This window comes from Anarhichas minor, unplaced genomic scaffold (genome assembly GCF_050575085.1).
Source record: "Anarhichas minor isolate MPS153535 unplaced genomic scaffold, ASM5057508v1 ptg000051l, whole genome shotgun sequence".
In the NCBI taxonomy this organism is placed as follows: Eukaryota; Metazoa; Chordata; class Actinopteri; order Perciformes; family Anarhichadidae; genus Anarhichas; species Anarhichas minor.
In genome coordinates, this window is record NW_027466497.1 from 6,630,471 (window position 1) to 6,655,479 (window position 25,009).

The 25,009-nt window shown below is 45.4% G+C and overlaps 1 protein-coding gene across 9 annotated transcripts; it reads left to right on the top strand.

Annotated features, from left to right (window-relative positions):
- The first annotated feature begins 1,686 nt into the window (after positions 1-1,686).
- Positions 1,687-24,368, top strand: LOC142971917 (chromodomain-helicase-DNA-binding protein 4-like). Of its 9 annotated transcripts, none has more exons than XM_076112652.1 (39): positions 1,687-1,842; positions 2,432-2,602; positions 4,719-4,828; positions 6,149-6,403; positions 9,562-9,680; positions 10,005-10,282; positions 10,386-10,516; positions 10,697-10,835; positions 11,633-11,802; positions 12,068-12,301; positions 12,752-12,955; positions 13,055-13,263; positions 13,450-13,581; positions 13,668-13,767; positions 14,042-14,233; positions 15,202-15,402; positions 15,495-15,632; positions 15,873-15,994; positions 16,346-16,519; positions 16,614-16,755; positions 16,855-16,986; positions 17,303-17,420; positions 17,527-17,651; positions 17,870-17,962; positions 18,184-18,504; positions 18,601-18,790; positions 19,401-19,490; positions 19,700-19,791; positions 19,888-20,021; positions 20,227-20,371; positions 20,497-20,650; positions 20,823-21,212; positions 21,522-21,575; positions 21,711-21,953; positions 22,035-22,143; positions 22,256-22,388; positions 22,813-23,008; positions 23,755-23,930; positions 24,044-24,368. In XM_076112652.1, exons 2-39 carry the CDS (start codon positions 2,542-2,544, stop codon positions 24,056-24,058), a joined length of 6,021 nt encoding a protein of 2,006 aa, XP_075968767.1. In that variant the 5' UTR covers positions 1,687-1,842; positions 2,432-2,541; the 3' UTR covers positions 24,059-24,368. The 9 variants fall into 9 exon arrangements, with proteins under 9 accessions (XP_075968767.1, XP_075968772.1, XP_075968773.1 ...); XM_076112657.1 differs by having other exon boundaries at positions 1,695-1,959; positions 21,525-21,575; XM_076112658.1 differs by having other exon boundaries at positions 1,700-1,959; positions 18,601-18,778.
- Positions 24,369-25,009: the final 641 nt, after the last annotated feature.

A 25,009-nucleotide genomic window follows, 5' to 3' on the forward strand; every position in this document is an offset into this window, starting at 1 on the left:
TGAAGTATAAACGTAGTCAATGTTCTTGGTACCAACTCAGTCGAGGTTTAAAAAAGGTTTTAGTTAACATGACCCAGATTTGTTTTTAAACAAACACGACACAAACTGAACAACGTCCAATAAAAAACTAGCAAACACACAGCGTCGACCAATCAAATACGTACGAGTGCACATTCTAGTAAACTGTGTGTATTTCTAATGTTTACCTTTAAGATCTTTAACTTTGTAAAAAATATATTAGCAGTGTTTTAGAGTCAGGTTTAGATGTATGAATCTATATATCACATATTGGGTATTGCGATATTTATTATTTTGTATTAAAATCTCTTTTTGGATTGATGTTCTTTTGCTTTAATTATTATTATATAATGCTTTAATATTTCATAAATGTTGTAATGTTTATCAGCCTGGGTAAGTCGGATATAGTTACCTGTAATCTTTGCTCCATGACGGTGTATAAATAAAGTAATGTCCACATACTTTTGGCTCTATCTTCTACTCTGGCTGGTGAAACAGCTGTTACACATTTAGATTTTTTTTGCACACTTGCGGATGACTCAAGAGATTTTGTCCTGCAGTGCAACAACAACAACACCCCCCCCCCCCCCCCCCCCCCGAAAAGAAAGAGCTGACATGTAATGTTGACCCCCCCCCCCCCCCCCCCCCACACACACACGTCACTCAGAAGCCTCTCTGTCCCACTAAGCATTAAACCTCCACAGTCAAAATGCTCTACACTCAGTTAATGGTGGGAAAAAACACAGTCTAGGACCCAGACGTTTTTCCCACCATTGACTGCAATGCATTTTCCAAAAGCAGCCTGTGGAGCAAAGTGTGTGTGTGTGTGTGTGTGTGTGTGTGTGTGTGTGTGTAGCAGACAGCTTAACTCAGCTGTTGGCTCTTGTACTTCTGGGCTCCCTGTTTCTTGTTTTGATGGGGGGGGGGGGGGGGGACTTGAAGGTCGTGGCTACAGCTTGACCTTAGTGACCCTCCACCCTGCAGGGCCGACTCTTTAACCCTCACACTGACCTGCTCCTAAAAACACAAAGGCCTACCTCTTCAGGCCTTCAGGTGAGCTCATGATCAGGTGAGTCATGCGTAGCCTCATATTTTAGGGTTACACCTGGGTCACCCTAACTTTTATGCCCCCCCCCCCCCCCCCTATGGTGCATTTTTTTTCTTTTTCTTTTTTTTAAGTCATTGTTGCATTGCATCCACATCGCGTGCAGCCGGACTCATATATACAGTACGGTGCCTGCGCATACATGCAAACATGCACACTCAAGTTAAGCAGTCATGTGACACACACAGTTGCCATGTGACGGCTTTTCCTTTTTTTTTTTTCTTTCTCCTATCTCTCTCTCTCTCTCTCTCTCTTTTTTTGGAGTTATGCTTATTGAGGGATGTCAGTGACTGCGCTCATTACTATTATGGGATGCCGCACTGGGGTGGGAGGGGGGGGGGGGGTCTCCATGGTAACCACGGTTGCTATGGGGGGGGTGCATGGAGGAATGGGGAAGAGACTGTAGCAGAGGGAGGGGGGAGTTGACTATTATGGTCTGTACGTTGCAAGGTAACTATGCAGAGTGGGGGAGGGGTGACTGAAGTGTGTGTGTGTGTGTGTGTGTGTGTGTGTGTGTGTGTGTGTGTGTGTGTGTGGAGGAGGAGGAGGAGGAAGGGGGGGATATTATGGGATGCCTGCCCCCTGATCTCTTTGTGTGTGTGCGCGCGCGCGCGGGGTGTGTGTTTTAGTGTGCGAGGGAGAGAGAGAGAAAGAGGAGACGGCGTCGTGCGCACACGCTGCCTACCCCCCCCAAAAAAACACGGAAATATATTTAAATTGTATGTATACCGTTAGCTTAACAAAAAACAAAAAGAGCATCAAAGTATTGATTATTAGACAAAGTGAGCTCGGAGTGACTGGGGTTTTATTTTTGGGGGGAAGCTGTGAATCAAGTTGTGAGTATCCAGTTTTATTTTTTTGGTTTTATTGTTTGTAAAATATAAATACAGAGTAAAGGTAAAGATGGACGGGGTGAGATGGATGCCCGGTTGTTACGAGATGTTCTAAGATTAGATAGTAAGTGTGCAACCAGGGCTCGTTGTGCTTCTTTATTTATTTTATTTTTTTCTCAAATCTCAACCGGTCCAGCTCGGGTTAGCACGCGTGCTAATGGGAACTAACGATAATGGTAAAGATGGCATGTCAGTTGAACGATGGAGGGTGGTAGTCTGTCTTAACTTGATATAGGTAAAGTTAAAATGTATTGTCTTGAGAAGTCCACGCGGCCAGTGTTTGTGTCGTGGTGTGTTTTTGTTTTAATTATCTTTTGGTGTCAAAATATTCACTTCCGTCTTCTTTCTCTTTTTTGTTCTTCTTTCTCTTCTGGCCTCAAACCAACTACACCGAACGACTTGGGACGGACTCCAGATTTGGGGGTCAGAACTCTGGATTATCCGACTAAACAAAACATAACTTTTATTTAGTTTAGCTAAACTTGTTAGCTAACTAAATAGAAAGTTTTTCTTGCCCTGTCCGCTATGTCTGGAAGCGAGGATGACAGAGACGACTATGGAGCCCCGGAGGACCGGTTAATGCACGGTGAGACTGGAGCTCATTTGTTAGCCTCTAAATGCTAATGTTCACAGCGGTTTCATGCTAGCATGAGCAGATGTTTTTTTTTTTTTTTTTTACATTCATATCAATCATGTTTCGCTACGCTAGCTAATGTTGCTAACTACCGGGTAAGCTAATGCTAGCGGCTAACATTAGCATACTTGTACATTTTTAATTTGCTTTACTCTCCTCCTTTCACACTTTTTTTTTTAAATAACCGCGGTGTTGCCACGCAACTACAGCCGCTATGGCGGTTGATGATGATGGTGTTTTTGTCGTGAAGTCACGCCGACTCACCGGCGTGTTTCCCGGGGCCTAATATGTTAGCATGCTATGCTAACCGGCATTTATTTACGTGTCGATGACACAAGATGGAGGCAGCCAGTTAGCTTCGGAAGCTCGCGGATGACGTTCTGAAGCGTTTCCCTCCTCGTGCGTGTGTGTGGGGGGGAGAAGTACAAATAATACAATATAGTAAAAAACGTTTCTAGCATCTTATCCACTAGAAGTATCTTCCAAACATGCATATTATAAACACAGAGTGGTGGGGGTCTAAGATGAGCATTGTTTACAGTTTTGTATAATACACGACGAGCACGCGCAGTGTACACAACCAAGAACAAGTAGTCCTGCAAGTAAAGCTTAGGGGAAAAAACTGCATTTCATTCATAAAATAGCATTAACCTTTTAATGAACATGTCAAGTGATGCTGCATAAACAAAATATTGTGTAATCCAACCAAAAGATCCGTTCACGTGCACGATATTTGATGCAAACGAAAGGTTGGTGCATGTCTTGTTTTCATGCATCTGATGATGGTTGACACTGCTATTGTAAATGCATCAGTGCTCGAAGAAGTATTCAGATATATATTTAAGTAGAAAGTGCTGCAATCAAAATCTTACTCGAGTAAAAGTAAATACTTAAAATACAACAGTAAACGTACTGAGTGTTCAGATCCTATACATTAAATTAGTGGACTATATTGATTGATGCATTCACGTTAAGGTCTTTATATACTCAGTGGTAGCTTAAACTATACTAATATATCAGAATGTATTTGTTAAATAATATTTTGTGGTCATAATCTCACGTCTGAAAAGTAACTTCAGCTGTCAAATGGATGTAGTGCAGTAAGAAGTACAATATTTCCCTCTGAAATGTATTGGAGTAGTGGTAAATGGAAATACTTGGGTAAATAGTGCTTGAGTGAATGTGGTTTTATGTCACCACTGAAATAGATACATTTATGGCTTTTTTAATTCTCTGGATTTCTTGCATCCGTCCACATCGCCACACACAGCTCTGTCTCCTCATAATGACATAAAAAAAAAAAAAAGCTCATCCCATTAAAGCTTCTTCCTCACCAGGTGCATCTTAATGGCTGCTTGCCATTTACTTTTTTTTTTTACCATAGTCAATTACATTAACAGGCTCTGAGTGCCACACCGCTTCACTTCAGAGCCACTGAGGCAGCGCCAAACGCTGGACTGGGATCCTCTCTGTCATCAGGCCTGCAGGAGGGTGTGGTAAATTATAACGACTAATCAGTCGTAAATTACCAGTTGTAACCACTGGAACAAAACTGATTTGAATCACCCCCCTAAGGGCAACTAGTAGCCCAAACCACTGGCTTGTCCTCCACTAGTTCTGGTTCTCGGGACTTCTGTTGGGTTTTTATTCTAGCCGTCTAATCCTGGACCACTTAAATGTCATTTAACACCATGTGAATGTGGTTGCAGCCTGGCGGGGGAAGAAAGAGCGCTAAATTATCCCGGTCAATACCGTACTTTGTTCACTTACTTGTGTTTTAAAACCTAAAAGTAAGCGAGTTGGTCTCTTCAAAAAGGGAAAATGTGGCATTCTGATAGTGGTCATTTTAAATAGGAAGAAGCCCCATCAACCAGTCTGTGACGGGACTCTTAAATGAGAAAAATAGAGATTAAAAAATATATCGGAATACAAGTAAGAGAAGCTGCTCAAAGTTTACCAGCTTGTGTTTTGTTTTTGCTCTTTGCTCTGTAATGTTATCACACTCGGTCTCTCGTCACTTGTGTATATGTCTAACCGTGAAATGTCTCCGCCGGCTCGATTTTTGCAGACGACGACGAAGAGGAGGTCTCGGAGAATGAGACCCCGAAGGTGAAGAAGAAGAAGAAGGCCAAGAAGAGCAAAGAGAGCAAGGGCAGCAAGAGGCGGTCGCGCAGAGAGGTGAGGATGCAGAGCGCTGTGTCGCTGACTGTAGCTACATGCAAAGTCAGAAAACTACCTGAAGTACACGACAACTTCTTCATCCCATGTCCCAGATGATGCGTTTGATAGAAACTAGACTGAAACACTGTTAGTTAAACTTCACACAGAACAGGACCGTCGGCAGACTTTGACAATCTTCTCATGTAATCACAACAACCAACAAAGTCAAATTAGCTGGAAGTAGTTATGATTGTGCAATGCTTGAGGCTCTTCCTGCCTTTAGTATGGCAGAGTTTAATACACACATATGTGCGTATTAAATGTTTTAACACCGTCACGTTAAAACCAGGTGGCTGTACTGGTCACACTGCACAACTTGCTGTCTCATAATCACCTGAAACTACATTTATCATGAAAACACAAGCTAGAAGTGACACGGGTGTAGTCATTCATGTCTTTACCATTTCCCCCCATCGTAGACCCGTCACTGTGTTACACGTATTCATGCAAACACCTCATTGTAGCTCCCGGTCAGGTCCAGATGTTTAGCGTGCTAGTTATCTGGAATGAGTCTGCGATGCACCGTCGAGCCTCTCGGCTCTCGTCTTTTTCATGACGCGGATTAGCCTCTGATCTGTGTGTTTTAACCACCAGCTCCACATACTGTGAACTAGACAATAGTCAGACTTATCATTTTTGACTTTCCCCTGACTGCTGTGTAGCTTCTGTGGATGTGAAATTAAACGATAACATTCCAAAATCTGGTGAATCTGTGTTAACGACTGGCGATGTGCTTTCCTTACGCTGTGACAACAGTGCGTAGATGAAGCATTAAGTTTAAATGTTCTCACTTAGCAGCTCGTTAGTTAGCTAGCTAGCATTAGCTTGCTAATTCCACCATGTTTACGCGGGGTTTCATCCCTCAGCCTCATGGCCTACTTTTATATTTAATGTTTCAAAACTGTGCATTGGGTGGAAGTTACACTTTAACATTTACACACCTCAAATCTGTCTCGTCTACTTATTTCTTGCATTGTTTTTCTCCTCCAACCATCATTTATACAGAGGGGAGTTTCCCCACTTTTAATTACTTTTTCGAGAGCATAACTCATAATATTTCTTGGGTTTTTAAGGCTTCTGAAGTGCAGTAGGAACTATTTTCTTGTATGATGAATTATATTCTATCTTTTCTTTTCATAAATATGTTTTATCTTGGAGTGTTTTGAAAATCCCAGCGAGAAAGCTGCGTCTTTATCCCGTTCCCGTTACTCTCGAACATGACAGCTTCAGTTTGCTGACCGCTGTCTTCTTTTCTTTTTTTTGGTGTCCTGGTTCCAGGAGCTCCCCATCAGCTCCCCAGAGCCCATGGACGTGGGCGGGGCGGAGGAGGCGGAAGGCGGCGGTGGCCACGCCCAGCGCTCCGACAGCGAGGGCAGCGACTACACTCCGGGACGCAAGAAGAAGAAGAGGGGCAGCAGCGGCAAAGAGAAGAAGAGGAGCAGCTCCGGAGCCGAGAGGAGCAGCTCCAAGAAGAAAGAGCCGGAGCCCGATGAGGAAGACGACGACGACGACGATGACGACGACGACAGCTCGGTGAGGGAAACATGGCCGTCATAGTTTTAGTGAAGCTTCTCAACACATACATCTCAATCTTAGAAGAGTTAGGCATGAAGTATTTATCTTTTCTCAGGGTTGAAAAGCCTCAGACGCAACATTTACACCACAATCAGACAGAAAAAGTCTTCACGTTCTCCCAAAAAACGAATTCTAACAATTTGCTGTGTTGACTGAAGGCTTTGGAGCACATCTGTCTCCACTACGGGTCACAGGTTTGAGCTCCAAAGACAAATTCTGTGTACATTACATATTTTGGGGACCATTCTCGGTGCACTACGGGACACGCTTTTTTTTTTTTTGCTGTGTTTTTCCTCTTTTGTTCAAGTTGTTCCAGTTCATGGCTTAACCCTCTGAACCCCAAGCAGTTTCGGGGTGTTTGTAACTCTGTGGCCGTGATTTTTACTGCAATATAAAAGTACTGCACCTCTGTGGAAACGGAACAAGCGTGGCTAGAAGTAGAGAGAGGTTCTACGTGCTGCTATATGCATTGAACTATGTACAGTTTTACAACCTCTACTTCCAGCCTCTCCTCTCCGCTCTGTGTTCAGCAGCCTGAAGTTCAGTCTTAAGATTCACAGAATTGTTGTCATGTGACTGTTGGTCTCAGAGGAATCAATTGTGGCTTCCAAGTTGCGCAGAATTTAATGTTTTTCACAAGATCTAGTTCAAGCAAACGGTTTATTTTAGGCAACATTTTAAATGAGACGCGTAGAATAAAAGTTTTTTTTTATCCCAATTTTAAGCTTTGTTGCGTTTTTGGGCTGAAGCGTTCGTCACACATGATGTGTTCAAGGACCGTCTGAAAGATGAAAATCTGACATTTATAACAGTTTTTACAGCTTCTGTTTTTGATATACATGCTTTTTTCAGAGGTTTTCTTCGGCGGGTTTTGGGGTTCAGCCTCTAAAACCTGAATTCATTTTTGTCCGTTTTAACGTTGCTGTGTGTAAAATGTGTTTAAGCACAGGTTGAATTGAAACGTTTATCACCTCATATCGACTTAATGTTCTGAAAGAGCTCAATGAACGGACACCGATATGCTCCTAAAGTGCATTTAGATTTCTAAAACACAGCAGCATCATATGCAAAACATGTAGCTGTGGGGTAAAGTACGAGTTGTAGTTGAACCATAACATGCAAAACTACCGATAAGATCCTTTTTTTTTTTTTTTTAAGTGTGCCAAACTGCTCTTTGTGCACATTTGTGCTTTAAAAAATCGTAATTTTTCCAGCCGATTTCTAGCGACCACGTGTCTCTTCTTTGGTGGACCGTGGGTTCAGTAGGAAGCCCTTTGTGCGGTCCTGTTGACTGGGTACCTGTAATGGAGTCGGCTCTGGTTTGACAGACAGAAACGTGAGATGAGAGACGCTTAAACAAAGAGCTGCGTCTGCTGCACTCGGAACACACCGGCGGCCAATAGGGGGCCTCGCAGCTAATGACACTTATGCAAGGAAGGGGTGGCGTCGGGGTGTGTAAGTCAGTGTGTGTGGGGGGGTGTAAGGCATGTATGCTGTTACCACGGCAACCCTGCTTAGCGCCGCACTGCGCTCTTGACCCTTTTTTTTTTTTTTTTTTTTGGGCTAGATAAACACATTTTATTTCATTGTCAGAGACGCTGCTTCCCCTCGTTTGTAAGAGGGGAAGCTGGTTTTTGGTGAAAGGGTGGAGGAAGAGGAGGACGAAGAAGACTCCAGGGTGGCTAAAATTACTGCTCACATGCTCCTCGGGGCCTCTTTTAAACTTTAGGTCAATAAAGCTCCAATCGGCAAGAAATTGGTTTTTATTGGTCAAAATATGACCAAAGAAAAATAGCAGTTCAGACGGTGAAGCATCGTGTTTGATACAGAGATGAAACGATTCGTTCAGATTTACAAATGTGTCCATAACTTATTTATCTATTTTGAACTCGGTTCCCATCTGCTTTTCTGTTGTCTGTTGTGATCTGAAACTGAAGCGTTTGTGGTTCATTAATCCGGTTTAAAACTGTGTTCTAATATTTTAACGATTAATGCTTTAATCAAATATAATAATTGTCAGATTAACCTGTGAAGACGTCGTTAGTTTCATCGTTTGTTTGCTTTGATGCGAGTGACTCAGTCAGAAGTGAAGGTTGAACAATAGGGACAACGTTTAGAGGACTAAACTAATTATTATTAGTTATTATCAACTCATCTGTGGGTTGAATCATCATTTGGTCTATTAAGCACATTTCCATCACAATGTCCCCGAGTTTAAAGTTATGTTTACATGTTTTGATTGAACAAAAGCGATTTAGTTTTACTTTGAGAGCCAAATAAAGAGGATTCTAGAGCGATGAACACTTTAATCATAGAGTCATTGTTTGTATAGATCTGAATGGTGAAAGTCGCATTCAATGAACTGCCCGGGCCCATATCATTACATATCATTATGTACGTTACCTGTGTCGTAATAATTTAGCCTATTGTGAGGTAAAATAATGGCCGCCGACACAGAACAAAGGTGTCTTTGTGAGAGGTGGACGGTTTGTCTTTCTTGGTAATCGTGTTTAAATAAATCTGCCGGTCGTGTTCGTCTCTTTAACGCGTATTGAGTTACGGACTCGTCTCCCTGAACCAGGTTCTCCTCCGATCAATCGATCCGATTAGTATCGATAACTCCTCTGAGCTGAAGTGGTTGTGAGATAATCCTGTGAGATCGTGTGTTACCGCTGTGATGACCAAGTTTAATGTGACTCTTTGGCTGCAATACGTTTCTCATTTTGTTGTTTCTGTTTTCGTGTCACGTTTCTGCTTTTTTTTGGACTCGGTGGCTTGTCAATCCCAAACATCTTCCAGTTTTCAGTGTTTTACCTGCTGGTGTGATTGGTATTATTGGAATTATTAACCATTTTACATAAAAAAAAAAAAAAAAAAAAACCTTAAAAAATCCAATATTTCCTGAGATGCATTCAGAGGTTCTTTGTAAACATCGTCCGTTTTCTCCCACTTCTCAGGACAACGCTCCTCTCACGCTCGTCCTATGAGTTAACGGTTCCACATTTCATTCACAATTACCAGCCGTCCATCTTGTGACGGCTGCAGGTTGTTTGTTGTTGTAACGTTTCTGTATAACTCTTGTCCCTCTGATGAAGCTCATTGTTGTTTTCCTGCAGGAGCCGAAGTCGTCGTCCCAGCTGCTCGATGACTGGGGCATGGAGGACATCGACCACGTCTTCACCGAGGAGGACTACCGCTCTCTGACCAACTACAAGGCCTTCAGCCAGTTCGTCAGGTAAATGAGGACACGAGACACCTGGCTGAAATGTCAATTATGCCTTTTTGTGTGTGTGTCTTTACTTCATGTTTATTTACCAGGAGAGAAATCTCCCATGATGCACGAGTTGCTTTCCCCAATTTTTGTCTCTCTCTGTCTGTCTCTCTCTGTCTCTGTCTGTCTCTCTCTGTCTCTGTCTCTCTCTATTGTTTTACCAGGAGAAAAACTTCCCATTTTTTTTAATGACCGGTTTTGAAAATATAATCGTGTTTAAGATATTCACTGCGCTCCCGTTTGGTTCATGCTTACAATGAACATTTTTACTTCCCCTTTGCCTCTAAGGCCCCTCATCGCAGCCAAGAACCCCAAGATCGCCGTGTCCAAGATGATGATGGTTCTGGGCGCCAAGTGGCGCGAGTTCAGCACCAACAACCCCCTGAGGGGAGCCGCCGCCGCCAACGCGGCCCTGGCCACCGCCAACGTGCCGGCCGCGGTCGACACCATGGTGGCGGAGGTCGCGCCGGTCGTTGTAGCGCCACCGCCACCGCCACCGCCGCCGCCGGTAGCTCCAGTGGAGCCTCCGCCACCGCTACGCAAGGCCAAGACTAAGGAAGGGAAAGGTACAGTGATCATGAAACATTAAAGAAGTCTGATCTTATGTTCTTCTTCTCTTATCTGTGCGTCACCGACTCACGTCTTTGCCTTTCTGGTCTGTGTCGCCAGGTCCCAACGCCCGCAAGAAGTCCAAACCTACACTTAAACAACAAGAGAAGAAGAACAGTGCCAAGACCAAGAAAGTGGCTCCTCTCAAAATCAAACTGGGAGGTTTCAACAGCAAAAGGAAACGCTCGTCGGTACGATCCACGATCTGTCTGTCTGTCTGTCTGTCTGTCTGTCTGTCTGTATCTCTCTCTTCTCTCTCTTCTGTCTCTCTCTCTCTCTCTCTCCCTCCCCCTCCCCTTGTGCGCCCACATAAAGTTGGGTACCACCAACAGTTTTTTAAGTGTGTGTGTGTGTCTCTCACGTTTGCACAGAGCGAGGAGGACGAGCCCGAAGTGGACAGCGATTTCGAGGACGGCAGCATGAACAGCGTCTCAGTGTCGGAGGGATCCAACAGCCGCAGCAGCCGCAGCAAAAAGAAGCCGTCCAAGAGCAAACCCAAGAAGAAGAAAGGTTCGTGCGTCTTCTTCGTCTCCTCCGTCCGCCTCCTCCTCTATGTTAAACAAAGCATTAAAGCAGGTTTTGTGTAACCTGTGGGGGTTCAACCCGGTGAGTCAGAGCTCTTACCTGTTGGGGCGTGAACCGGCTGCAGATGGAGCGGGCAGATTGCGGGTTAAACACACAGCGGTAGATCTGATAATGACTGCGTGCAGAGTAAAGCATTAAAAAGTCTGTGGAATGGACAACAACATGAGGAGGTGTACACACACACACACACACACACGCACACATATTAGTCACTGTGGCTGAGTCAGCTGATTATATTTAGAAGGACGACATCTTGGTCTTGGTCGTCGCCTACTGACGCATCATCATCTTCTGCAGCCGCTCTGACGACATCACAGATGGATTCAATCCTTTTTTTAACGGTTGTTCTGGTCTTTAGTTGAGTCTCTGAGAACTTTTAACCTTTTTAAATCTGGCATTTCAGAAAGAAACACAATATACTTTGTGTGCGTTATGAAGTTTCTTTATCCAAACGTGGAGGATGAGCATTAACGATCACTTTTACATCTTCACTGTGAAACCCCTCGATTTCAGTTTGTTGGTGTTATTGAGGAAATGTGTCATTGAAAAAGTGACTCACCCAGTGGGGGGGAGGGGGGTTTCTCCCACAAACATCAACACACGCGTCATAAAATGCACTGATCACATCCTGTGTCTCGGATGAATGTGTGATGCTCGGAGGTGTTTTCTTTTTTTTTTTAAGCCTTGTTTGTGTGTTGTTGTTTTTTTCAACTTTGAATCAGAAGCAGAGGACGGGGACGGCTATGAGACGGACCACCAGGACTACTGCGAGGTTTGCCAGCAGGGTGGAGAGATCATCCTGTGCGACACCTGCCCCAGAGCGTACCACATGGTCTGCCTGGACCCCGACATGGAGAAGGCCCCCGAGGGCACCTGGAGTTGCCCGCACTGTGTAAGCAACACGCCGACTCTCTTATCCCCTAAAAACCAAACGAGGGCAAGTCAGGGCAGCACAGACGTCTCAAACATCAACTGAAGTAAAGTCAGTTTCTCTACGAGGTCCCAAAACTAAGACAAAGTCAACCCAAGAGTCCTCTGTAAAAAGAAACCTCAGATAACGAGTAGAACGATTGTAACTAATACAGAAGTGATCATTTTCTGGGCGTAGTAATACTTTGAGGAGGTTTAAGATATAAACTTTCTTCCTCTCATTCCAGGAGAAGGAGGGCATCCAGTGGGAGGCCAGGGAGGAGAACTCGGAGGCCGAGGAGGACGTCGTCGAGGCCGTAGACATGGAGGAGGACGACCTCCACATGGAGTTCTGCCGAGTGTGCAAAGACGGAGGCGAGCTGCTCTGCTGCGACTCGTGCCCCTCGTCGTACCACATCCACTGCCTCAACCCGCCGCTCCCAGAGATCCCCAACGGAGAGTGGATCTGCCCCCGCTGCACGGTGAGCCCACCGGGGGAGACGGATGTGACGTTTGACCCGTCGGAGTTAGAGTCGGCCTTTTATTCATTGATTCGTCGGATGTTCACGCTCCTCCTGGAGGTGTTTCTGTGCCCGTTGAGGTCAGCGCGACCCGACGAGTGATTTTAAGAAAGAAAAATCACGGTTACGTTCAAGAAACCAACGCAGATTCTCTCTGTGTAACCAGAGAAACATGAAGCAGATTTAATTAACCGCCGAATGTTTTACCGCGGCAGTTAAATAGACGGGTGTTTTAAAGTCATGGAAATGATCAGAGTAGTGAATCGATTTATTATAAGTGATTAAGAGATTTATTTAAAGACTTTCAATCACACAAGAGAAAATTAGAAGCAGTTTATTCGAGGTAAAAAATAAACGCTATCATCTTAATGCTGTAATATTAATGTTTCACTCTCTCTCCTCCCCCTCCAGTGTCTCCCCATAAAGGGGAAGGTCCAGAAGATCCTGACGTGGCGATGGGGCGAAGCTCCGGCTCCCACGCCGGTGCCCCGCCCTGCAGACCTTGCGGCCGACACCCCCGACCCCAAACCGCTGGCGGGACGTCCGGACAGAGAGTTCTTCACCAAGTGGTCCAACATGTCGTACTGGCACTGCTCCTGGGTCACCGAGCTCCAGGTGTGAACTTTTACCGTGTTTCTGACGCTCGACTAGAAACAAATCTCCTCTCTTTTTAACCTTCGTCCTCCTTTCGTCCTCCTTCCTCCTCGTCACCAGCTGGAGCTCCACTGTCAGGTGCTGTTCAGGAACTACCAGAGGAAGAACGACATGGACGATCCGCCGCCCATCGACTTCGCCGAAGGCGAGGAGGACAAGAGCGTCAAGAGGAGGAACAAGGACCCCATGTACGCGCAGCTGGACGACAAGTACCTCCGCTATGGCATCAAGTTTGAGTGGCTGATGATGCACCGCATCCTCAACCACAGGTGAGGCTGCGACTCTACTCGGGGGAAGTAGATTTGGTCTTTAGTTACTGCAGTCATTTCTTGTAAAGCTGTCCATTTATTAAAGATAACTCCACAAATCTCTGTTTAAACGAGTAATATTTCAGATATTTGTGTCATGAATCTTCTGCCAAACATGAAAAATGACTTTTTAACATTATTTTCCAGTGTGGACAGGAAGAACAACATCCACTACCTGATCAAGTGGAGAGAGCTGCCGTACGACCAGGCCACCTGGGAGGCCGACGACATGGACGTACCCGACTTTGACACCTGCAAGGTGCACTACTGGAACCACAGGTGAGACTACAGCTGCAGCGGGATACAGATGTGTGCGCTCTTAAAGCAACACTTCTTTACTTCACTAACGGGAGCGTTTGTTTCAGAGAGCTGATAATGGGAGACGAGGGGAAACCGGGGAAGAAGCTCAAGGTGAAGGGACGAGTGAAGCGGCCCGACAGACCTCCTGAGAACCCCGTGGTGGACGTAAGTCTGGAGTATTTAAGGGGTTTAACTTCCCTTCAGCACTCTAAGAACCAAACGGAGGATGTTTCTGTAGACGGTCTTAAAGGGAAAGTCTTGATGTGACCAAAGATGAACCGCCCGGTTCTACTGTTACAGATAAAAGTTTGTAACAATGAATTGTTTGACCTGTAGTTCAGTGTAACAAAAGAATATGTTGCACAGATTGTCAGTTCAAGATACTTTTCTCATCTCTTACTTTTAACACCATGTACAATGTCTTCTTGTCTCCCCTCAGCCGACCATAAAGTTCGAGCGTCAGCAGGACTACCTGGACAGCACGGGGGGCACGCTGCACCCCTACCAGCTGGAGGGTCTCAACTGGCTGCGGTTCTCCTGGGCTCAGGGCACCGACACCATCCTGGCCGACGAGATGGGTCTGGGTAAGACGGTGCAGACCGCCGTCTTCCTCTACTCGCTCTATAAAGAGGTGGGTTAGGCTGTGAGATGTGTTGTAAAAGACACACACACTGAAACTGCACAACTCGTCTTGTGGGGAAATGATTTCTAGCACTTAAAGTTGTTTTTTTTTTAATGATTTTCATATTTACTGTGAGATAATACATCTTTAAGGCAGCTTTGGCTCCAGAGTAGCTCTCTGTGTGCAGCTGTCCTCCTATTGGCCGGGAGCCGTCCAGCCATTTTGTGTAAGTCAGGTGAAATCAGACGACATTAAGTTCCCGATCTCAGACAGTAAACGTCCTCAAACGCCGGTCGTGTGAGCGGCTGCTGCCACCTAAAGGAGGGAGGCCAGAATACACTTCCTGTCGGAGCAGCAGGAGATCTTCTTCAGCATTTTTAAATAAACTTGATCTGAGGATTTATTTCTAAAACACATTTTATGAAGTTATCTGTTTCATTTGTTTTGTTTTATGTACAGTTCAGACCTGAGGGACACGTCTCTCAATGACTTGAGTTCATGACACAGTTTGTCAAGTTTTCAGATGAATCTAACTAGTTTGATAATCAAGTAATAAAGTAATTTCTTAAGTGATTTGTTTTGATCGTAATTGCCAAACGTTTACTGGCTCCGACTTCTAAAATTAGATTATTCTGTGGTAGTAAATTTAATATTTGTGGAGTTTTGGACGGACAGAAATGTTTAAAAACGTCTCTTTAGGAATGATGGACTCTTTTTGCTATTTGGAAATGTATATAAACAAAAAGATTCATCTATTAATCAGGAAGATAATCATCTGATTTAATTGTTAATAATCAATTGTAGCTCTATGCCTGAAACATGAGATTTAGTATCCGTTTCCTTGTTTATTCATGAGTTTCTGCTCTCCTGATTTCAGTTCTTATCGGTTTGAACCGAGAATCAAACCCTCGAGTTCGTTGCTGTATTTGTGAAATGACTCGAGTTGAACTTGACCTCCTCTCTCTCTCCGCCTGCAGGGCCACTCGAAGGGCCCGTTCCTGGTCAGCGCGCCGCTCTCCACCATCATCAACTGGGAGAGAGAGTTGGAGATGTGGGCCCCCGACATGTACGTGGTGACCTACGTCGGAGACAAAGACAGCCGAGCCGTCATCCGAGAGAACGAGTTCTCCTTCGAGGACAACGCCACCCGAGGAGGGAAGAAGGCCTCCAGGATGAGGGTGAGAGGAGACGGAACGGAAAGCTCACTCGGATAAAAGTATCTAACAGACGGAGGGTAACACCTTGTTTGTGTTTCTTCCCCCCCCGACAGAAAGACTCGTCGATCAAGTTCCACGTCCTGCTGACGTCCTACGAGCTGATCACCATCGACATGGCCATCCTGGGCTCCATAGACTGGGCCTGCCTGGTGGTGGACGAGGCCCACAGACTGAAAAACAACCAGTCGAAGGTACGAACACGCATGTAGACACACGGGGGTCTGTTAGTAAAGGTTAGGGGGAGTATCAAATAGAATTAATAGTGATTTTTGCTTGAAATGCACATCGCTTCAAAGCCGACCTACTAGAACGTTTTGGAATAAAACAGTTTTAAACATGTCTGTATTGGAAGCTTGTGCAGACAGCCGTCTCCGACGTTTAACTGCAGCTGTGAACGTGTTCTTCTTTGTTTATTTTCTTTCCTGCTGTAGTTTTTCCGTGTGTTGAACAACTACCCTCTGCAGCACAAACTGCTGCTGACTGGAACTCCGCTGCAGAACAACCTGGAGGAGCTTTTCCACCTGCTCAACTTCCTCACACCTGAGAGGTTCAGGTGGGCGCCGGTCTCTGTTCTCTAACACTTTACCTTTCTTATAGGAGGAACATTTTCAGAGCCCTCACCACAGCACTGAGGCTTTCCTTCAGGTGTAAGGTCATGAGTGTGTTTTGTTTGTTCTGAGACTCTAAACCAATATAAATGATAATGAACTTGCAGATATTAGTAGATGTTTGCATATGACTTAGCAGATGTTTTGAGGGTTGAAAATATCCAGTAATTCAAAGAAAAAAGCAAAGAGTCCACAAAAATAACCCTAATTCTGCTTTTCTATCCCGTTTAGTTTCTCGTGACGTCTTAGATTTGTGTGTTTTGAAGTCTCACCTGTCGTCCGCGTGTCGTTTGCAGTAAACTGGAGATTTTCCTGGAGGAGTTCGCCGACATCGCAAAGGAAGACCAGATCAAGAAGCTGCACGACATGCTGGGTCCGCACATGCTCAGGAGGCTGAAGGCCGACGTCTTCAAAGACATGCCCTCCAAGACGGAGCTCATCGTCCGGGTGGAGCTCAGCCCTCTGCAGAAGTGAGTCTGGCTCTTCCTTTTCAAGATGATGCTCCTTCCAAAAATAAAGTCGCGTTTGTTTTTAAATGTAACGGAGTAAATGTGTGTTTTGCAGGAAGTACTACAAGTTCATCCTGACGAAAAACTTTGAGGCTCTGAACACCAAAGGAGGAGGAAACCAGGTTTCTCTGCTCAACGTCGTCATGGACCTCAAGAAGTGCTGCAACCACCCCTACCTCTTCCCCACGGCCGCTATTGTACGAACCCAACGAGATTTAACATTCTAGCTGAACTTTCTCTCTGTCGTTTGAGAACTTGCGTAACCTAAACTGTTCGTTTTGGTCGCTCACAAACAGGAAGCTCCAAAGATGCCCAACGGGATGTACGACGGCAACTCTCTCACAAAGGCTGCTGGGAAACTGACGTTACTGCAGACGATGATGAGGAAGCTGAAGAACGGAGGACACAGAGTGCTCATCTTCTCTCAGGTAAGAGACCAGATGCTCCTATATTCTGTCTCTTCATTGTTAATCGTTCTCTTCCTTTCACTACTTGAAATGTGGTTGTTTTTTTTGTCCTATTCTGCTTTTTCTCTTTTTAAATGATCGGAGAGAAGAATGTTTTCTATCCGAGTTGATCATGTAAAGCTCAAAGATAAAAAAAAAAAAAAAAAAAAACTTAATTGTACAAAAGGTTGTAAAAAACACTTTTTTTCTGCTGTTTGTTGCAACGAGAAGGACTGAAGTGGAGAATGTCGTTTAGCTGTTTCCTAACAATCCGTCTCCTCCGTGTTTTTCGCTGCAGATGACCAAGATGTTGGACTTGCTCGAGGACTTCCTGGAGAACGAGGGCTACAAGTACGAGAGGATCGACGGTGGCATCACGGGAGGGATGAGACAGGAAGCTATCGATCGCTTCAACGGTGAGACCGCGACCACCAAACTGTGAACTTAAAAAGAGTTACTTGATGTGTTGTTATTGAGGTTCCAGGTCACTGATATGGAAGCTGATCATTTCTCTTCCCTCAGCTCCCGGCGCTCCGCAGTTCGCCTTCCTGCTGTCGACGAGGGCCGGAGGTCTGGGTATCAACCTGGCCACCGCCGACACCGTCATCATCTACGACTCTGACTGGAACCCCCACAACGACATCCAGGTACGGCAGGACTCCCGCTACTCCGTCCGCTTCTACTCGTTGTTATTGATCATGAAGTGAAGTTGAAGTTGTTTGTGAACTTTTGAGGGAATTCTTTCAAACATATTTGCTGAATTTGTACAGTTTTCTATCCCAATATGAGGGTTTTATTTCCCTCTGAGGTTCATTGAGAAGTTAAATATTTTGACGATTCACAACTCCTCTTCCTGTGTTTTCAGGCCTTCAGCAGAGCTCATCGTATCGGTCAGAACAAGAAGGTGATGATCTACCGCTTCGTCACCAAGGCCTCAGTGGAGGAGAGGATTACTCAGGTAAACAGGACCGCGGCAACGCAATGTCTTCTGTCGAGTGTTGCCCAACAGATGCTTACATCTGGCTACTGTTTTGTGCAAGTGACGACCAAAGAGAAACAATTATTTCACACTTTCTAGTTTTTGCCGCAATACATTCAAAAAGCTGTTTTTAATAGCAAAGCTCAGATGAAAATACCGGACATATTGACAACCAACAAATTGCTCTTTCTGTTGTCCAGGTTGCCAAGAAGAAGATGATGCTAACTCACCTGGTGGTCCGACCAGGTCTCGGATCCAAGACGGGCTCCATGTCCAAACAGGAGCTGGACGACATCCTCAAGTTCGGAACGGAGCAGCTCTTCAAGGACGAGCTGTACGGTCTCGGTGAGCACAAGAACAAGGAGGAGGACAGCAGCGTCATTCACTACGACGAGAAGGCCATCGACCGTCTGCTGGACAGGAACCAGGACGCCACGGAAGACAAGGAGCTGCAGAGCATGAACGAGTACCTGAGCTCCTTCAAGGTGGCTCAGTACGTGGTCAAAGACGAGGAGGAGGAGGTGAGCGAAGACGAGAGCTTAACATCCGACGCCGCTTAATGTCTCACCGGTTTGTTAACCGTCTCCGACCGTTTTCTCCCGTCTTTTTCCGCTCAGGAGGAGGAGGTGCAGCGGGAGATCATCAAGCAGGAGGAGAGCGTGGACCCGGACTACTGGGAGAAGCTGCTGCGTCACCATTACGAGCAGCAGCAGGAGGATCTGGCCCGCAACCTGGGCAAAGGCAAGCGTATCCGCAAGCAGGTCAACTACAACGACGGGTCTCAAGAGGACAGAGGTAGGAATGGAGGTAATTATTGGCTTTTTTTACTACTATTACCTTCTAGAATGGTGTGAATGAAGTCTGTGTTGTCTGGTGTTTTTATTATTTTATTTCTTTTTTTTTTTTTAATACATTTTTTGTTTTAAATTTATATTTATTTCTTTTATTTTATTTTATTTATATTCTTTTGCTCACAGACTCCTCTAGGGGGGAATCTTATCTTTGTTTCCCTTTAATTTCACCCTGAATGTTTGTCAAGCCGGCGTCGGATGCGCGTCACCTCTTGAGTCGTGTGACTCTATTACCCACAATGCACAGCACATTATTGACATGATCTCAGCCCATTTAGCTTGAGGAGCTAAAATGCCGGAGCCGCCCACACAGACTGTTGTGTCATAAATTGGGTTTTTCTTCAGAGACACTTTTTTTTTGTTCCTCGTGCATGAACAGGATTTATAACAGACGTGTTCATAGAAACAACTCCTTCTTGTTGCTCTCAGTAGTTCACATGAAAAGAAGCAGAATTAGAGAGAAAAGTTCAAACCCAGAGTGTGACGTTTGTGTGAATGAGAACTAAAATACTCGCTGAAGTCTTTCTGGACGGTGCATTAAAAACCTCTTGTTTTTAATCTCAAAGCTGATTGGCAGGATGACCAGTCTGACGGCCAATCGGATTACTCGGTGGCGTCTGAGGAGGGAGACGAGGACTTTGACGAGCGAACAGAAGGTGAGAACCATTGTCTGTTTTTAGAGGTAAATAACGTTAAACAATATTAATATTAAGCTAATGCTTCAGGTGTTTTTGCAGCAGTGACATTAAACATATCTGTGTGTATAAAAAGGAAACTAATAAGCAAACCAGCAGAAGACAGAGGACCAGTTGTATCACATGCTTATACACAAAAAACATTAAATCAAATTGTTCGATTTCTGCAGCCAACTCTCGCAGGCCGAGCAGGAAGGGCCTGAGGAACGACAAAGACAAGCCGCTGCCCCCCCTGCTGGCCAGGGTGGGAGGCAACATCGAGGTTCGGACCATTTGTTATCCCTCTTACATTGAACCCCCCCCCCCCCCCTATCTGTATCTGACCCCCTGTCTGCCGGTTCCTCCCACCCCCCACCAGGTGTTGGGTTTCAACTCTCGGCAGAGGAAGGCCTTCCTGAATGCAGTGATGCGTTATGGGATGCCCCCCCAAGACGCCTTCACCACCCAGTGGCTGGTCCGAGACCTGCGCGGGAAATCTGAGAAAGAGTTCAAGTAAGAAACGACGTAAAATAGTTAGAATGTCACTTAAAATACCAATTCAAGACTTTAAAATAAGAGTTTATATTTATTTACTTCAACACGTACTTTTCTTTAAATCATCAAACTTTGTTTTCTTCTTCTTATTTTATTTGTATATTAAAACTTGTATGCAGAGATTAAACATGTTAAACTTTTCTTCTTCTATGGTCTTCTTCAGGGCGTACGTCTCTCTGTTCATGCGTCACCTCTGTGAGCCCGGAGCCGACGGCGCCGAGACCTTCGCCGACGGCGTCCCCAGAGAAGGATTATCACGGCAACACGTCCTCACGCGCATCGGGGTCATGTCGCTCATCCGCAAGAAGGTACAAAAGAAGACGACGCAACGCAGCTCTGTCTGCATTGTGTTCGTTATGTCGTTAGAACCGACGTCTTCAGAAGTTTAGGCGTCTGTGTTTTGAGTCGTCGTGTGTTGCTCCGCGTGTTCCAGGTCCAGGAGTTCGAGCATGTGAACGGTCAGTGGTCGATGCCCTGGATGGCCGAGCTGGAGGAAAGCAAGAAGGCCGCGGCTCAGCCAGAGTCGCCCGGGAAAACCCCGTCAACCGGGACCCCCGCTGACACGCAGCCCAACACACCTGCTGCAGGTAACGCTCGCTCGCTCGCTCGCTCACTCACTCACTCTCACACACTCACTCACTCTCACACACACACACACTCTCAGTCACACGCACACACACTCTCTCGTCTGTCTCTCGCTCTCTGTTCCTGGGGAAGGTTACATTAAAAAATAACACAATAAATGTTTGTCTTTTGCAGTCGATGACTCCGCTTCAAAGAACGAGGAAACGGTGAAGGATCCAGAGGAGGTGAAGAAAGAGGGCGAGGCGGAGAAGAACGACAAAGAGTCGGCGAACGCCAGCAACGAGGTAATCGCCATCCCAGACGACGACGACGACGACGACGAGAAGAGTCCGCCGGCGGAGAAGGAGAGCAAGAAGAACGGGGAGGAGCCGATGGAGACGGACAAACCGAGCAACGGGGAAGCAGAGGGCGAGAAGGAGGGAGAGAAGAAGGAGAAGGAGGCAGAGAAGGACAAGGAGGCAGAGAGCGAGATGAAGAGTGCGGAGGGAGGAGAGGAAACAAAGTCGACACCAGAGGCCAAGACGGAGGGGTCAGATGTCAAACCCGAGGACACCGAGGTCAAAGGTAAAACTCCTCCTTAATTTTGGATAGTGCAAACAAGACCTTGTTTTTGGGATATTTCTCCTCCGCGGTTTATTTTGAGAGCTCTGTTTTCTTCTCTCGCGCTGAAAAAACATCCAAACCCATAAAATCTTGAGTTAGGATTCACATCGTGGCTGAAACTAGACCCTGATCCTGTAGTCTCAGACCTGGTCTCTGATAGAAACTTGAATGCAGTCGCTTTGTGCATCTTAAAAGTGTGACACCGTGGTTTGTTTCTCCAGTTTGTTTGTTGTCTTTATTTCTTTGATGTGTTTTTCTTTGTATTTGCAGCAGAAGAAAAAGAAGAAAAGATGGACGTCACGCCTCCTGCAGATGAAAAGAAAGGTACTAAACGCAGTTTTATAAACAGGAAGTAACTTTAGTTTTATTGTGTTTCTTCATAGAATATAATTCTCAGTTAGTCTTCGTCCGTTTCTTCATGCACGTCGTTAATCGCGTCTCCTTTCGTTCTTCCTGCAGCGGATCTGAAGGAGGAGAAGGAGCCTCAGAAACCGGAGGAGGCGACGACCAAACTGCAGAACGGAGACGGCAGCAAAGAGGGCGGAGCTTCAGCTGCCCCTCCTCCTGCTGCTACAGCTGCCGCCGCCGCCGCAACCACAACCATGGTCGCCATCGCTGGAGCCGCCGTAAGTGAGGAGAAGAAGAAGGCGGCGGCGGCCAAGACCCGGTTCATGTTTAACATCGCTGACGGAGGATTCACAGGTACAGACACACACACACACTCACACTCACACGTAGAAACACACACAGTTCATTCTCTAATGGACGTCTTTCCTCTTTCAGAGCTTCACTCTTTGTGGCAGAACGAGGAGCGCGCTGCTACCGTCACCAAGAAAACCAATGAGATCTGGCACCGCCGGCACGACTACTGGCTGCTGGCTGGCATCATTCAGTATCCTTTACCTGCCTGTGATTGGCTGTCAGAGCTCGCTGTAGGGGGGAGGGGGTGTGATGGGGATTTGTTGTTCTGAGATCTGTAGTCGTGGTCCTTCACCTCCTCTCAGACACGGTTACGCCCGCTGGCAGGACATCCAGAACGACGTGAAGTTCGCCATCCTCAACGAGCCCTTCAAGGGAGAGATGAACCGAGGGAACTTCCTGGAGATCAAGAACAAGTTCCTCGCCCGGAGGTTCAAGGTAATCATTAACGTTGGGATGGCAACGTGTCACAAGTGTGGTTGTGTGAGGTTCTTCTCCACAGTCACTTTATTACTAAAGGGAGCAAAGCAAAGTTCTGGACGTGTTTTAGACTCCTAAAAGAATCAATATCGGTTTAAGTGAACGCTGTATTTAGAGTATTTTCACCTCTGAAACAGTGACCGGTTCCTACGAGAACTCAAAATAGTGTTTCTTGCTTCAAGAACATAAACTACTTTGCGTCCTCTAAAGATTTTAGGTATTTTGCTGTGAAATATTGGTCAAATCCAAAAACAGTGAGCCATAACGATGTTTAATTTGTAAACATAAATTGTGTTGTAACTGCTGTGGCTTCCTGCAAACATCAGTCTGAAGTCTTAATTCCTCAGTGATGCTGACTCCTCCCCCTCTTCTCCTCCTCCAGCTGTTGGAGCAGGCGCTGGTGATCGAGGAGCAGCTGCGTCGGGCCGCCTACCTCAACATGTCCGAGGACCCGTCCCACCCCTCCATGGCCCTCAACACGCGCTTCAGCGAGGTGGAGTGTCTGGCCGAGTCCCACCAGCACCTCAGCAAGGAGTCCATGTCCGGGAACAAGCCGGCCAACGCCGTCCTGCACAAAGGTGAGACGCGGAGCAGGAAGTCCCTGATGACCAGTATGATTTGTGCTCTGGGTCCACGTGTCTTAAAGCTGCATTCTCTCTAATGTCCATCAGGGGGCGACTCCTCTGGTTGTATAGAAGTCTATGAGAAAATGACTCTACTTCTCTCTTGATTTATTACCTCAGTAAACATTGTAAACATGAGTTTATGGTCTCAATCTCTAGTTTCAAGTCTTCTTCAATACAGCATGATGTTCATTTAGTACATTATGGTCCATTTAGAGTCAAACAGACCATAAAGCAGGGGATGCTTTAGGGCGGGGCTTACTGTGATTGACAGGGCTCTACTCGAGACGTATACGGCGTCTCTACGTCACTCCTTCACGTTCAAAATATGGTCACTTCTGTTCATTGGTTGCGGGAAAAAACAAGACGACGAAATTGCCGAACTCTAAACTCATTTTTACTCGTGCTCTTTTCTTTTTAGATCATTTAACAAATACAATAGTTTCCCTTCTCTAGTTTTTATGTTCTGTAGAATAAATAGTAAAAGTTAATACGAACTTATCTTAGTGAGAGCAGAACAATGAAACATGAAGATAAACTGACGTAAAGGAAGGAAATTAAACCATAAAACACACCGTGAGCTTAAATACACAACCATAAATGTGACGACTGTGCAAACAGACGAGGCGAGCGACTACATTTCTCTCTCTTTATCTCTCTCTCTCTCTCTCTTTGTCTTTCTCTCTCTCTCTCGCTCTCAGTGCTGAAGCAGCTGGAGGAGTTGCTGAGCGACATGAAGGCTGATGTCACCCGCCTCCCGGCAACCATCGCCCGAATACCGCCGGTTGCGGTGCGACTCCAGATGTCCGAGAGGAACATCCTGAGCCGGCTGGCGAGTCGAGGGCCCGAGACACAGACGCAGTCACAGACACAACAGGTACACAGACGAAGAGGAGGAAGACCTCTTAGACTTACTTTTTAACCATATTTCCCAAAACGTGTAACTGTTCCTTTAAGATCTGATGACTAGAACCTCCTTGTCTCCTCCAGATGTCACAGCAGTAGAGTGAAACTCTGCGCTTTACCTCGAAAAAACCAACCCCCTGCCTCACCTTCGACATTCCTGATTGGTGCACAGCAGAATGACGGACAGCGCGCTCAAGCTTGAAGCCACACCCAGTTCACCCCTCCCCCAAACCCTCCCCCACCCAAAAAACAGACTTTATGGAGGATCGAATCCCTTCCCCGAAGTTTGAGGCTGTGGACAGAAAAGCTATTTTATTTTTTTCCTCCTTTTTTCAATTTCTGTATTAATATTATTGATATAATGTTATTATGATGGTTTTTTGGGACCTAAATAAAAATGTAATAAAGAGTTTGTTTGTGGTCAGTTGGGGGAGAACGGGCTACTTTTAGTGTTAAATTACAGTTTAATGTCGTAAAAAAATCTTCACATTAAGACTCAGAAGCTCCACTTCGAAGGTTTCTGAGTTAAATGCTTCTACGCTTCCTGGTTCTCTTAGTCTGCCTCTGACGAGCTGAAACTGAATCCCTGACAGCAGACTCATTGTGCAACTTCCACGTGTACTTTACCTTTTTATTATGCATTCAAGTTACGTATTACTTCCTTCAAACCGACAACTTTGGAAACTTCACAAAGAGAAAAAAGATTTAATTTGTGTTTCTTGGTCCGTCTCACCATTAATTGCAACTTATTTAAATTTTTTGCATCTTCAATTAGTTCCTCAATTTTCTTTGTTGGATAAATCCTCATTTATGGTTTTAGTAAACATTTAGTCTGTTTAGAGTGTTTGTATCGTCTCTTAACAAACCTGCATAATTAGTATTTTCTAATGTTTTAAAGACTAAGAGAAAGATTTGGGAAAACGTTTCAGAGTAAATCGGGGCAAGAACACGACATTTCTGTTGCAAACATGAATTTATTTGAATTCACAGACGGAATCAGAATAACAATGTTAAATGTAAAGTTCCTTTTGATTTCAAGCAGAACTGAAG

Bases quoted from the DNA above. Each gene is read 5' to 3' on its own strand.
- LOC142971917 (XM_076112652.1), top strand. From the start codon at position 2,542: ATGTCTGGAAGCGAGGATGACAGAGACGACTATGGAGCCCCGGAGGAC. The intron at 19,491-19,699 runs GTGAGAACCATT...CGATTTCTGCAG, and splicing joins CTTTGACGAGCGAACAGAAG to CCAACTCTCGCAGGCCGAGC. The intron at 21,576-21,710 runs GTACTAAACGCA...TTCTTCCTGCAG, and splicing joins TCCTGCAGATGAAAAGAAAG to CGGATCTGAAGGAGGAGAAG.